The 15,828-nt window shown below is 43.9% G+C and overlaps 1 protein-coding gene across 1 annotated transcript in view; it reads left to right on the forward strand.

Moving 5' to 3' along the window:
• apba2b (amyloid beta (A4) precursor protein-binding, family A, member 2b) overlaps positions 1-15,828 on the forward strand; it is a 57,019-nt gene that overhangs the window by 17,041 nt on the left and 24,150 nt on the right. Inside the window, exons 3-4 of the mRNA XM_053425996.1 lie at positions 12,417-13,001; positions 13,320-14,476. Of these exons, the coding sequence (XP_053281971.1) occupies positions 12,437-13,001; positions 13,320-14,476 (1,722 nt within the window). The 5' untranslated portion in view covers positions 12,417-12,436. The remainder of the gene's footprint in view (positions 1-12,416; positions 13,002-13,319; positions 14,477-15,828) is intronic.

Below are 15,828 nucleotides of genomic sequence, written 5' to 3' on the forward strand. Positions count from 1 at the left end.
GTGACACAGCTGGACATTCATTTGCACACACAGAACAGTTCGGTATAGTCTCCTTTTTATTTCCTGGCACGATGCTGCAGCTTCTCAAAATGCCAAACAATCATCGGCTCCAGCTTCTCGTTTGAGAGGATCCGCAGCTTGTTTTCTCAAAACGTGAACATAAAATGAAAGACATTTAAAGATGTCACCTTGAACTCATCTCACTATTCTCTGACATTTGGTTCACTTAACTATTACTGTAATCAGCTAATTGAGAAAATGTTGACTAGTTGTAGTCCATAAACTGTATATGATGATTGTGAGTTTTTAACTTTTTAAGTTTGAATGAATTTTGCATGTCACATGAGCCTGCTCTATGGCTAATTACAGGTAGGCACACATTCATCTTAAGGCAGTTGCATGGTACAAAGACGTCAAAGTGTTTTTGATAGTGCACTTCAAATACATTTTTCTCAAAGAGGTGTTCCGTCATTTTAGATCATAACATTTATGTTTTTTACATGTAGTCGTCATTTATCCCGGAAGTTTGGGTTTTAATACGTTACTTTAATGCTATAAAAACAGGGTGAAACGTTATGATTAAGTTGAGACTGAAGATTTTTCGGTTGAGTTTATCAGCCCCATCCCCAGATTGCTACTGTGCTGGCTCCAAATGTGCAAGAAGGCACCATTTTTTATTTGGATATTTTGCCTTATTTTTCGATAGTGGGAAGAAGTGGACACGCGTCATCCATCTTTTATTTAGAGTCTGTGTTCTAACCCAAGAGTTAATGTTATCAGGTCTCATCAGTTGCCCACAGTCAGTCTCCCAGTCAACGACGATAAAATAGCCTCATCAGAACCTTGTATTTTGGGTCTATTCTTTTCTTTGTTCCTTTTTTTTGGTTTCAACCGAGTTTAACTCGTATTCTCCCTAAATCTACAAAAGATTCTAAGTGAACGTTTTGTGACTTTGTCTTCTCAAGGGATATAAGGGAGTCTTGTTTTTAATCATAAAATGACACAAGATCATTAGTCTCCTTAACAGCTATTTGATCTTAATATATTACCCAAGTCATTTTCTCTTGACTCATTGGGGATTTGAAACGAGAAAGAAAAGGAAACAGATTTACGTAGAGACAGCTGTGATCACGTCTGTAATCCAGCATATGTTTTTATTTATTTTTTTTTTTTTACGCCCACCAGGGCACAACCAGTGTTGTGGTGAGGCCATATGTGAACAGATTAATGTGCTCCCACCTTGTCTTGATATGACCCTGATTCGAAGCCAGCCTCATTACTAAACAGAGGCTCCAACTGTGTTCTTGTTTCGTACGGTTTCCACCGAGCGATGTTAGTAAGATTTCCCCAATGAAATCTAGGTTTAACAAATCCCCAATCTTAAAATAGCTTTGAATCATACATTATTACATAGCGGGGCCTGCCTCTTCTGTCAAACTGCACTTTCTGCCATGATTTCTGTCTCCTTGTTTTCTCCAACCTTCCGCATCTGAAAAGATTCCCCAACGTCATTAGCATGGCTTTATAGTTGATATGAAGAGACTCACAGGCTTTTCTGTCTCTCTCAAAAGTAAAATTCACTAAAAAATTAACCTTTGTAGATTATGCAACACAAAGGAATAAATGTTATAGTTTCAAATTGTGAATAGTTGTTAGGTTTGGGTAAGGCAAGAATTGCTCATGTTTATTATGGTTAGGGATAAGGTTTTGGTTTGGCTGTAACCGGTGAATAGCAGTCAATGCAAAGTCCTTATATGGATAGCTGTGCAAACCTGTGTGTGTGTGTGCTTCAGAGGGTCGGCAGATTTCAATCTTCCATCCCGACTCTGTGTGTTTCCCTTGGGGTCAGTAAAGCATAAAGGATGCTGGGAGGTGTGACACCCTTCTCCTGATCCTGCCACTGCTTCAGGAGGATTGATGTGACAATTTCCACACTTAGGACACACACACATGCCCACGCCACACTCAGGCAGTCAGGTGCAACAAGCTAAAGCCAATGTGTCAGCTCGCACTCACTGTCGTACAGATCCGAGACGCAAGTACACACATGCACACACACACACAGATAAGCGAAATGCCAGCGCTACATGGGAGCGCACCGATTATCAAAAAAACGAGCGTCTTTGTGTCGGTCTGTCTTTTGTTCCTGTCAGGAGCGGTGCTGCTCCTCTGTGTGGCCGAGCAACCGCTGTCTGTGGGATTAATCCTCAGTCTGTCAGCTGGCCAGCGGTGATACTGGGACCAAACAAAAAGTCGCACAAAAGCGTTGCAGCATGCTTGCTCTCACGCTCCGTTTCAGGAGGAGCAGATGTGTGCTGGTTGGACGAGCAAATCACATCAACACCGCGAAGGAAAAGACGATGAAAAGCAGAAGACACATGGGAGCGTCATGCATTGTTTTCAATCCACAGTTAACTACAGTCAACACTTTGTTCTGTTGTTTTCAAGGCATTTAATTCGCATATGCACGTATAGCCTAAACAAATATGTATAGATGAGGAAAAAGACCGGCTCGAGCTGATGGAATGTGCAATACGGTGTGTGTGTGTTTGTTTGTGTGCGTGTGTTTGTGCACTTGTGCGAACGCTGATGAATATTTCCCTCCTCTGTTCCCTGAGGGGCCGGGTGATTGATCGAACCCAGAAGTTGTTTCATGTGCCTGCCACCAAACTGCATTAGTGGGCCCAGCCGTTACCACACAGCCCGTCTGTCTCTCAACAAGATAAGGGGATATTTCCTGGCCCCCGATATTGCTCCCTCTGTTTTCGCGCCATCACTGGTTACAACGACCGTCACCACATTCAATGAATATTATTAGCATTTTTCTCTGAAATCTGTGGGCGTGGGAGACAGCATTGCAGGAGGAGAACTGATATCTGAGCGAACTACTGGAGAATGGAGTGACCACGGCGGTGCATTGTCCAAACTAAATACAATTATGAGGGAGACTGTCGATCATCCAATATCACCTTAACAAGAAGTCACTCGGCTCAGCATTTCTTTTTAGCCGCATGCCGTTGTTCTGGCATAAAGGATCAGACAGAGGTTAAGAGAGTGAAGGCTGCTGAGAAATAACCGCTGTTGATTAAACGTTGACAAAGAACCAGGATTAGAGGCCAAAGGAGAGAGAGAGACCGTTTCCAGTCAGGGGTCGTTCAAAAGGACTGTGAAAGACGTCTGACTGAGGGATCAGGTGGAGCTTTGTGTCGGCGAGGGAGCAGTTTCTCACCTTCATCTCGCCTCACTGTAATTGACAGTTCAGGAAGAATGCAGCAGTATGGGTTAGAGGCTGGCTGGTTGTCAGGGTCCATACAACGTGAAATTACTACTGGTCATATGGTGACATTTATTTGTGTGGTTTTACTCAGTGGAACTAATGGCCACAAAATCCTATTAATGCTCAAGACATAAGCCTGGATGTGTTGCAGATGTGCCAAAATCATGACAGTAGTATAAAGTCTGCTCTGGGGTGTTATATGAGTCTTATGGTTGGTCTAATTGGTTCTGAGGGTCACCACTGACTGGATTCGATGATATGGTACGTGCTGCCATCGCTCTGTTACATAAGCTGTTTCTCAGACATGAAAAAAAAATGGATCTGGAGATTTTCAGGAACACTGGCATGGGCCCTTATCACCAGCAGGTCCCAAATGAGGTGGTCTTTCCAAATTAACATATTCATCTTCATCTTCTACGTGAATGTCACCTCTTTGTCCTGAAATATTTGTGTTTATGCATCAGAAAGGTCATCACCATGTTAGAAAGGTCATCAACAAGTATCTATAAACTAGTATTCATTTCCTGGAGACTTACCTGAACCATCATCCCCAAGTATCTGGTCATTGACACACACATTGACACACCATATGGCTTTTAATCAGCACCATCTCCATAATCTGTATTATCTCCCCTTTTTATTTGACTATTGGATTAATATCTATTGATTGTGTTGTCACTCTCTAGTCTGGTTAAGCCAGAGCTGTGTGAGAGGATTTGTTGTTGAATCCCAAAACATTTTCTTTCCTGCTGCTGCTCATATGTTGATGTTTTGGGAGCAGTGCAAACAATGAACGGGTGTTAGTGTGACATCTAAGCCGCTTATACCGTTTTACCTCAAGTTCAAGGTTTTTACAGATTCTAAAAACGCAATGTTTTTTTATCTGTCTCACTCATTCTCATCAGTAACCAAGCCCAGTAGTCTGCCTCAATTAAAGCCTATGAAATCGTCCCAGTATGGGTCTCCCTCTGGGGACATTTAGCTGTGTTTAGCTCTCTGCACGCTGGGCTTTTCGCCAGGTAAACTTTACAGAGTGTTTCATGTTGCCTCTTCAAATGTAGCCCAACCTAACCCCTTGGACCACCTTGGCAGGCTCACAGCCCACAAACTGAAATGTGTTGGCACCGTGAGTTAACCTGGTTGATCTTTTCTCCTTTTCTTTTTATCTAGTGGTCACATGCAGCATGCTTTAAAAAGGCAAACTTAACAGTCCTGCTGCCCTTTATTCAGCTGATATCAGGGCTCCAGATTAACTTTTTTACAGTGGTTGCACTGATTCACCTCAATGTTTTTCAATACCTGACACTTTGAACACTTTAAAAATTGTAATTCTCAATTTGAACGAAACCATCTTTTAGAATAAATGTATTTGTACGTGTACTTTGGCTTATAAATTGGTCCATGTCCCATTTGCTAACGTTGAAGAGCCAGGGTTTATGACCTATCCTGCAGCCAGCCACCAGGGGGCCTTCAAGAAGAATTGACTTGTCATATTGCCCTTCTAAGTATCTTCTTACTTATTCCTCATCACAATGATCAATGCGATAACCAGTTCAATACAACTTTCCGGCCAAATGTGTAATAAAGGTAGAATTTTTAAAGTATGTGTAAATTAAACTTCTCTTCTTTTAGGGCTACATGGTAAATCAACCGTTTGTAAAATACTGTGCTCTGAACCAACAACAAAATAGACATTAGGGAGTCGTATGAGTCTGAAGCCAATGCTAGCAGCGCTGTCGGGCTTTACAGAGACACAACATTGTTCTGAGCTAAATGCTAAGTTAAACATGCAAACATGCTCGTAACCCTAATGCAAATGTGCAGAGGTTTATCCGATGACGAGAAGCGGGTAGCGTGTTCACCATCTGGGTCTGGTGTGTTAGCATGTCAACATTTGCTAATTAGCAGTAAACACAGCTGAGTACAGCTGTCATGAACGTCAATACTTTTGCAGGAATACAAAAGTAAACATTTCTTTGATTTCTTCCTTAATGAGTGTTTTATCCATCTGGGGAAGGTCTCCCCTTTAGCTTTGTCTTGGATCCTGTTTTACACCACAGTGAATCTGTGTGGAGGCTCGTATGTTGCTTGTGTTTGTAAAGCTCTGAGCAAAGGATTGAAGAAAATGTCCGTCTGCTGGATCCATTCTGCCTTCATTTGTTGTGCAGGAGCAAATTTACTCTTTACACCCAAAGTGATGCTGTTTCTTATGTTTCCAAAACGGCTAGATAAATAGATAATGTGTGCGAGCGTGCGTGCGTTTGCTTTGTACTGGGGGTGATTTGATGATTGGCTGAGACGTTCCTCCCCTGGGAGACTGCGCTGGGAAACAAAGGGTTGCCATGGTTACAGTCAAGGGTGAAGGAGGAGGGTGTGTCCGTGGCGCTGTGCTTGAAGTGGCGAGATGGACACTGGCAGGAGGAATGGCGGGGGGAGCGTTCTGTGGTCCTGTGCCACTCGTGCAATTCACCATGTCCCTGCTCTGCCTCTCTTCCTGTCTCCAGCGTCGCACCCTTGTTGTCGTCCTGGAGCGAGTGGGAGGCTGTGGTGAGAACAAACGCTGCATCTCAATGAGACAGCTGAGAGGAAACTCATTTTCTCGCTCGGTCTCTCTCTGATGGGGCTTTTATTCTTTTATTTACCAGCCACATAAACTCGGCATGGGTCAGGTTATTACACAATTTATCAATACGCTGTATGTTTAATGGCGTGGAAGCGTGGTGAGGGTAGTTTAATTAGTTATACAGATGTAATCTTTACAGGAGCGAGTGAACTAGCGATTACTTCATGGATCATGGAATTTTTTAGACATGCTCAATGTCTCAGAAATTGCTTTTTTCCTTATCATGCTTGGATATGCCTCTCAGTTCCTTTCTGTCAGTTCTCTGAAAAATAGAATACTAGTATGGTACATCAGGAAATGTGGCAGCCACCTCAGGACACAGGATGGCTGGGTTGTTATTAGTGACCAAGGATTTCTTCTTTCCCAGTTATATATACAGCAGAGCTTGACCAAAACAGTTAATGCCTGCATTTACATTTTCCACACTCTGGCTGACACAGTGCCCCCTTCTACTACCCACAACAAATAAAACAAAACTGAATTTATAGCATAATGAGCCATGTAATAGAGGCAGATGGGGTTATTGGGGTAAACGTGGACATATAAAATAAGACGTTTGGGAAACAATGACTTGAAAGCTCACTACACAAATGCCCGCTGTTGCTTTGTGTTGTGAGCGATTCCAAGAAACCAAACAACAACGATGCTCACAATGTTCTGGTATTTGCTGAATCAAATCATAGACTTTATTGCTGCCCACTTTTTGTGTTTCCATCTGATCTGAGATATTTTGTACAGCTAAGGTCATGTGGACGAAATTTTTTTTAAGACCAAGTGGTTCAAAAATATCTGCCTAGTGTGGACAAGGCCTTAGACCATAACCCTATAACCCAATACTGTATATAATATCAACCCTAGAGAATCTGAATTTGTTCTAAGAGGGCGGTCTAACTGAGTTTAGATGTGATTACTCTCCATTCCATCCTTGTCCATCCCTGAAGAACAGAAGTATATGGAATAGATATACTGTAATTATAGAGAGAGAAATAGGGAGAGAGGGAGTGAGAGCACACCTCAAATGAAACAGCAATTTCCTCAGTAGCAGCAGGTAGTCAGTTCTTCATTTTCTAAAGACATGAAGTAGAAATGATTATTTCTCTTCATTCTCACGTTCTCTCACAGTGATCTCTCCATATTCCATCCCTGTTTGTCTGCTTTTAACTTTAGCAGATCGGTCTCATCTTTTTGACTTTTATTTATTATTTTATCATTATCCTCGGACTATGTAGACTGCAGTTGTATTTTAAATATATGAGGCACTGTATGTCAAACTCCCTCCATGACCTGGCTCGACTTTAGGAAAAGTATTAAAAAGGCAATTATAAAAGAAGAAAGTCTCCGTTTCATAGTAGAAGGAATGAAAGAGACGACATGGGATGGACATGGCTGGAACACAAGCCGTGATTCAGACAGAATCCTTTGAATTTCTCATTAATGTAGAACCATCAGAAGAATCAACTGCAGGTGAAACAAATCTGAAAATAGATCCAAATGGAGGGAGACACTCTCGGGTCAGTAACAATGAAAAGCCAGTGGTCCACTTAACGCTGCAGTTAACAGTGTGGCGACTGCAGCTGCCTTCTTGCCTACAGGATGTATCATCATTGAAATGAACTGGAACAAGAGAGAACACGATGTTTAACCTTTCCAGTGAGCCTCTGACTCCACTCCCACTCTTCACACTGTTACTCCACAGAGCTCTCATATGGACGCTCCTCATTGCAAACAGCTGAGCCTCAAGCAAAGGTGTCAAAAAAATGAGTACAAAAATTAATTTGATGAATCATTTGAATTAATTAAAAATCAGATATGTCATAGGTCATTGCTATGTCATTGTTTCCCTCCTCCACGTATCGGAGTGTTGGTGACCTCAGTGATTTTGACACCCTTATAGGATTTATTTGTTCTTGTGCCAAAGGAATCAATGGCGACACTCATTTCTGTCTCACTGCATGTAAAGAAGACTGAAGCAGAACCACTATGTTAGAGGAGTATGACCGATGATCCTCTTTCTTCACGGTTCTTTCATGCTGTCGTCACTCCTCCTCTACCTTCCACAGAAACATTAGTATTCCCAAGACCAGTACTCTGACCGAACCATCTGCTGTTTCTGGACTCGTCTTGCCTTCACTCTCCTTAGCCGTTCTTTAACACACACAGACACAAACACACACACACACACACACACACACACACACACACTGAATACATGAGACGACAGACCTGCACAAGTGGTCCCCAGCTATAGCTTAAAACAATTTAGATACTGCAGACCGGTTGGTGTGCTGCTGTTAGTACTGCCTCTGTGTGTGTTTGTGTGAGAGAGAAGCCTTTCTTAGTGATGAAGGTAATGGCCTGAATCAGTTCCAACATTTCCGTGCATTGTGCAGGAGAAAGATATTGTGTGTGTGTGTGTGTGTGTGTGTGTGTGTGTGTGTGTGTGTGTGTGTGTGTGTGTGTGTGTGTGTGTGTGTGTGTGTGTGTGTGTGTGTGTGTGTGTGTGTGTGTGTGTGTGTGTGTGTGTGTGTGTGTGTGTGTGTGTGTGTGTGCGCACATAGAAAGAGGTACACAGTGATTGGTCCGGCTGGATTCTGATTTCTTTTTGTGCCACTCATTTTCTTTAGCCTCCCCATTTCTATTCAGGTTCGTATGAGCCTGGAGCGTATCTCTGTACATTAAGCAGTAGGGAGAGAAACAACCTGCCTGGGGGAGACTCACTCAGACACAGTCTTTTAAAATACCATCTGCGGCCAAGTGCAATTAGAGATCTTGGAGGAGCATGCTGTAGGAGAGAATACCGTCTGATTTTGTGTTAGGTTTCAGAAAAAGGCTGGACTCAAAGTGCAGACACCAGAAAGCAGAGACACAAGGTGTTTTGAAATGTTAAATAGAACATTTGTAACAAGACTAAGAATGTAAACAGTTAGTCAGGCAGGCAGGCTTCCAATCTAAGAGATACAAGGGGAACCAGGGCCCTGGTGGCTGGATTTGCGGTTATCTGGGTAACTATAGCTTTAGTTCAGGGTTTCCGGTCCTACGAAGCTTGTTTACCTTACATCTGGGTAAATCACCAGGGTAACCAGGTTAAATTTAACAGGTTAAGTTGGAGATGAGAGATAAACCCATAAAATCTCCACTCACTGACCAATCAATGACTTGTCATCAACTTGTCAGCACCATTCTTAGAGGATCACATTGAGCAAAGAAATAATGATTGTTCTGTCTTTGAGACTCGCTGAGTCAGTCTTCACCAAAATGACACTGCGCCGTGCACATTCTCATTAAAAGGAAGGTTGAGAGAAATACCAAACGATGTCTGGCTGGTTAACACGTCCAGTACATCTCAATCTCTCCCTGTTTCCAGGTGCATCCTCTCACCAAAATACCAAATGTGCACAGTCACGTTCGAACAGGTCCATGTGTTTTTATTGATTAGTAATTGCAAACAATGCCACCACAGAGTGTCCCCAGAGTCAGTGCAGACAGTGTGTGTCAAACTAAAGCTCATTATAGAGGCTACATCATGTGATTGGGTAAAACATTTTCATCTCTCATCCAAGATGCTTCTTCACTACAGTTCGACAGGCCATGTTAGTAAAGAACCGATTCATATCTTTCCCATTCGTTATTATTTCGTGGCCACTTACTTAATTTTTTTCCTAATGTCACCAGGGGGCTGGGTACCTTACACATTCACACAATCAGAGACTTTTTACCAGCTGTTCTTCCTGCAGCTAGCTGCTGTAACTGTGCTTCTTTTAGTCTGGATAATGTTTTTGTTCTCCTTGTACTCTCTGATACAACAGTTTGCTCCTCTTATGGGAAAAATGCGGCTCCGCAGCCAATCAAACTTGTCCATCTCGTCGATTGGTCACATGCCGTAAACACCCCCCCATTCATGTGCAGGAGCTCAGATCTTACTGAGGCAAACCTGTGTTGTCTTACCAAGTGGATAACCAGCTTCATGTGACCGCTTGGCCTAATTAGGTTAAGATCAGGGTATGTTGAATTCTCTTTGTAGTACTGGCCTCTGGTGAGGAAACCACACACAGACACAAACAGACCAAATGTGGACAACAACACCCAAGAAGGAAGAGGGAAGAAGAAAGTGGGCAGGAGAGGAAAGGTAAACAGAGCTGGAGGGTTTAAATGCCATCATTTTATCCACCTCTGCAAATTCCAATGCAGAGGTGGACAAAACCAAAAAGTTTCAGTGTCACTGTAATAACTCTCAGATCAAATTGGTGTCACCCTGGTGCTTTGCCTGTCGAAGACGAGTAGAAAACACTCGTACTGAGCTGAAAATACAGAGAAATGTGCTGCAGAAGGAGATATAACAGATTCTGCTAGGGAAAGTTTCCCTCACTTACTTCACTCTCTGACAGTTCAACATCGGCAGCCGCTGTCTTCAGATGACTGGAGCCACCTGTTGTCTGGCTAGACATGGCCTTGTGAATGTATGGAAGCCAACAAAGGGGGGGTCAAAGGGTATCAGTTCCCAGGGGATGCGGTTACCCATAGTTACCCATCCTTACCATCAGCTCGGGGGGGAATTGGACGAGGCAGGGCTTGGTCTCTGCAGGAGGATGCTGGAATATGATTTGGAGGAAGGAGGAGGGTGGAGTCAGGGAGCACATGCTGGGTAGCAGCTGGTGGGGGAAGGGAGGAGCAATGACGGGGAGGGAGGTAGGGCCGTTGTTACAGTGGATCCCAGTGCTTTTGTATCCTACATCCCAGCTCAGGACCTGAGGTAAGACAGACAGTCCTGATGTGTCTTTTTCTATATTTTGTCCGGTGCATTGATCATAGGTGCCCATGTGTCTCTGTGTTTTTATTAGTGTTTATAATTAAATTATTGTCTCAGTGCATCTACTGGTGCTCTGACTTGGCTACTGTGTGTGTGTGTGTGTGTGTGTGTGTGTGTGTGTGTGTGTGTGTGTGTGTGTGTGTGTGTGTGTGTGTGTGTGTGTGTGTGTGTGTGTGTGTGTGTGTGTGTGTGTGTGTGTGTGTGTGTGTGTGTGTGTGTGTTTGTGTGTGTGTATGTTTGTTGGTGAGTATGTCTGTGTGTGTTAGTGTATGCGTGTGTGCGTGTGTGCATGTGTGCGGTACTAGGTTGTGCAGAGCTAATTAAGCAGTGTAATCACTGGTGATGGAAAATCTAATTATGGGGAAGTAAAATGGGGGAAAGCAGCAACAGGATCCCTCTGAGGACAGTTGTTCATGGCAACTAGGTGGCACAACAGAGCTGGGACAGGGACAAAATGGATGACTGGGCACCAAGGGCACACCTAGCAGAAAGTAATATACAGTAAACAACCTCTGAACTTACAATACAAAGAGAAATGTGCTCTTGTTGGTATAATTTTTCATGTTTTTTTCATTTTTGTATGGGGGAAAGTAAGTTTAATACTTGTTTGCAATGACTCATATTAAAAGCTACTACTACGTTTACAAGTGATGACGCCACCAACCTGGCTACCTGCTGCCTTTTTTTATTCCTTCTTGAGATGTTGGGTTCACATGGATTTTTTGGTGTGTGAATATTCCGAAACCATGTTGAATTTAACCAATGACTGCCTTCAGAGGAAGCTACTACTTTATATAGACATCGTATATCTACGCCCCATAAGAAGACTGCTGTCCCTCAACTATTAAGAGACAGTTGTTATTAAACATAAAAGTCCTGGAAAAGACCGGCCTTCATTTTTAACTATTTAGTCATGACATTTCAGAGCTGAAGATGTAGCGACTTATGTCCTCACTCACTTATTTCATCAGATACATTCGTCTTTGCACTAACCACAGACACGTTTTCTGTCTTCTCACCTATTTAACTCGCTCTCGTACTGGAGAGGCCATCATTGTCTCCCATGGTGACCATTCTCACTAGCCAAGCTACTGGAGAATCAATAATAGTCTTGATGGAGCTGATCATTTGCAAACCCATTGGTATCAGTGCACATGTGAAGATGACCTTGATTTAACTATTGATTATTTTGGGTTGCAGTGTCCCTTTAGGTTTATGTGAAGCTTGCATGCTTAGAAAGACTCTTCTCTTTGTGTGCATCGTTCAAATGTTAATCCCGGTGCAATATATCAGCACACCGTTGTGCCAAAGTTGTGCTAAGTTGGTACAGGAGAATTTCTCTGACTGTGGATAAAGTGAACCAGAGCCTGTCATGCTCAGTTACAGGAATAGCTTGGTTCATTAAGAATCAAAAATTTGTTGCAGTGGTTTGCAGAATGTAAATGTGTTTTTAAGGATGTACTCTGTGTTCTATAAAGGACATCTTCTTTATGCAGAATTTGCCATTTTGATGAGGGGTGGTATCACTTTCCTGTTGAAACACACTGTTGTACTTTTCCCCCTAAAAGCGTGAACGCTCTCTGGCTTTAGCCCTTTTTTTACTCACTTCTATTTCACTGCCTCTTCTGAATGCGTTTACATGGGTGGATTAACAGTTGTATTTGATGTTGCTCTAAAGCTGTGCCCCCCTGTCTCCTTCTCTTTCTCAGGATCAAACCAATAAAAATGCATGGCCTGTAAGGCGCCAATCATGGCTCACAGGAAGAGGCCTGGGACGATTGGAGGAAGCGGTATGGCTGCTCCGGGTCCTGTGTCCTGTCCTGCCCCTCGTCCTACAGAGCCATGTGACCTGAAACCCCTCCCCCCTCGACAACGCCCAGTCCGCTACCCCAAAGTGCGGCGTGATCCGAAACCTCTCCCCCGCTCCTTCAAGGCACACTATTCCTCTGCCGAGACTCAAGACGTGGGTCGCATTCATTCAGAGGTGGAGGTGGATGTGGCTGTGGACACAGATGTGGAGGTGGATGTGGCTGTGGACACAGAGGTGGAGGTGAATGTGAATGTGGATGTGAATGTGGACACAGAGGTGGAGGTGAAGCGGTACAGCCCCCAAGCAGACGCAGAACGGGAGGATCCGCTGCCAGTGACACACTCTACGCCAGAACATGAGCAGGAACATGAAAAAGACGACCATCACCCGGCAGACGTCCACGGTGGAGCTGACAGCCTGGATGACGACTCCAGCTCTGACTATATCAACAACACCTCAGATGACGAGGAGGACTATGATGACGGTGAGTGTGACGTCAACCAGCTTCATTATTGTAAGCATTGCACAAATCTTTCCTAGTTATTATTTTGCATCATCAATTCTACTAATTATTTAGATTCCGATTAAGCCTCCCAATAAGTATGTTGGGAAAACAAAAAGAGCTTTTCTATGTTTCGTATACACTTTCTTTCATGTCTTTAATGAGGCATGGTTTTCAAACTTTAAAACCATGCTTCCCAGTGTTAGTAAGTGGTTTGAGATTAATGGAGAATCAAATATGATTCAGAGATGACCCAGAGATAGTAAGAAACATGTCTGTTTGTGACCATAAACACTCCAGGACTGGCAGAGGAAGACGAGGGTGTGACTTACTACATTCGCTACTGCCCAGAGGACGACAGCTACCTGGAGGGTGTGATGGACTGTAGCAACCAGGGTGACTGCAACCAAAGCGAGAGCCACAGCCAGGGGGACGGCGCCAGCACCACGCAGCCCATTGAACCCCACACAGACGAATGCCAGGAGGCTGTGGAAGGTTCGGCTGCGGAGGGAGAGGGTGAGGGAGGGGTAGAGGTAAGAGAGGAAGAATGGGTGGAAGATGAGGAGGCAGAGGGAACAGTGAGGGAAGAGTGGAGAGAGGAGGAGGAAGAGGTTAGGGAAGAGTGGAAAGAAGAGGAGGAGGAGGAGGCTAGGGAAGAGTGGAGACAAGAAGAGGAGGAGGAGGCTAGGGAAGAGTGGAGACAAGAAGAGGAGGAGGAGGCTAGGGAAGAGTGGAGAGAGGGTGATGAAAATGCAAGGGAGGAGTGGAGAGGGGAGGGCGAGGTCAGGCAGGAGCAGTGGGCTGGGCGAGACAGGCACAGGGTGGAGGAGTGGGTTGAGGAAGAGGGGAAGGTTCGCTGCGAAGTGGTGGAGCAAGACCCGGATGAGCAGATCTACAACGGAAGGCCGGAACCCATCCTGGACCATCACCACCACAAACCCTCCCTGCAAGACCCCCTGCACAACCAAGGTGAGGAGGAGGAGGCAGAGAGCGAGGAGTACTTCCCTAATGAGGAGGAAGATGAGGAAGGTGACGAGGAGGAGAGACACGGACGGGCCTACACCGGAGACTACTATGCCCCCGAGGACAATGGGAACTCAGTGCGAGTCTCTCCGTACCGTGGTCGTAAAGTGGTGGTGGTAGAGCGGGAGACGGGCGAGGAGGCAGAGGAGGACATTGACCAAATTGTCGCTGAGATCAAGATGAGTATGAGCATGGGAAGTCTAAGCAGCGGTACCGACCAAAGCCCAGAGGAGCTGCTGCAGGACCCCGCGCCGAGTGACTACTCTCTCGCCAAGCCTGACCCGGCCCCCTACCCACCTGCTCACCACCGGCACGACAGCAGGCCCAAGTCTCTGAATCTCCCCTCCATGCACCACAACAACCCTGACCTCCAGAGGCCGATCAAGGCGCATCCACGGTCCCCTGAAGACAGACAGAGATGGGCTCAGGAGCAGGTGAGCTGTGTGTGAAACATGGATGATATTTTACAATGTCCACATTCACTTAAATACAATTATAGTTGCTTTAATCTTCATACAAGCATCTGAGATCACATAAGGGCAGCAGCACCACGATTTGTTATCAAGCAGTTAGCAAAACAACAGCACAGATTACAACAAAACTTAAGATGAGATGCAGTATCTGTCAGGGAAGAACTCATCACGTTTCTGTTCAGATCTTGATCAGGGGGCAGATCCAGAATACATTTTGTTCACTTTCTTTAACATTGAGAGATGGGGCTTTTCAACATTTTGGCTGATTTCTCAAACAATGATTCATGATTCTTCTGGCATGTTTTGGGGACTGATATTTACGAGTGTGTGCAGTGAAGAGTAGATTAAAAAATCGGGACTAAGTTAATTTAAACACGGTTTCATAAGGGGAGTGTTGGGTGAAGGTATGCATTACATTACACGTCATTTGGCAAATGCTTTCATCCAAAGCGACTTACAATTAGTGCATTATACATCTTTGGGGGGCCATTTAGGGATTCAGTATCTTGCCCAAGGACACATCGGCATGCAGATGGGGAAGACTGAGGATTCTCTACCCCTCAGCCACAGCCGCTGCACTGTACTTACTATGGTTGGATTGCATTGTTTAGTTCATAACCGAAAACAACTTTGTAATCATGTTTACATTTTCAATCCAGTGTGAGATGAGAGGTGATGTTTGCCAGAGAGTTTGCAAATGAAATTGCTTTAGTAGATTGCAACGTTTTTTCTAGTGTAATGAAAAGGGAGATCACTGAAACTGCTGTTATTTATAACCATCATAACATAAAAAATATAAAACCTACAGTACAACATAAAAAAATATATATGAAGACGCTTATTAGCCAAGGTGTGCATGGACTCCATTGCTCTCCTGTTAGGTATAAAAACTGTGTTAATGTATCTGCATCAACTAAGAAACTAACACACTGGAAATTTCTAAATATACAAAGGAATACCCATTATGTAGCTCATGCAGTTAATTCAAACAATAACAAAGAAAAATGTTCACCATTACCTTCAAAAAGGGTTACATTTAAGTTACTGCATTAATTCTCATTCAAAAATGTATTTGTCCTTACTATCATTACTCGTCTGACTCAATTTTCCTCTGTAGGTAAAGTGGAAACAAAGGCTCTGAGATGAACAGAGGGAAGATGTAATGAACATGACATCATAATAGTAACACAACAAGGTTAATCTGGTCAGAGCCCATTTAGAGCATGTTCTGTATAATCAGGTTATTTTACTGCTCTGTAGCCCCGGGGATGTTTAAAGGTTCTTCGTGGTGAGGAGCTGGAGATGAGTTACAG

This window comes from Pleuronectes platessa, chromosome 1 (assembly GCF_947347685.1).
Source record: "Pleuronectes platessa chromosome 1, fPlePla1.1, whole genome shotgun sequence".
Lineage (NCBI taxonomy): Eukaryota > Metazoa > Chordata > Actinopteri > Pleuronectiformes > Pleuronectidae > Pleuronectes > Pleuronectes platessa.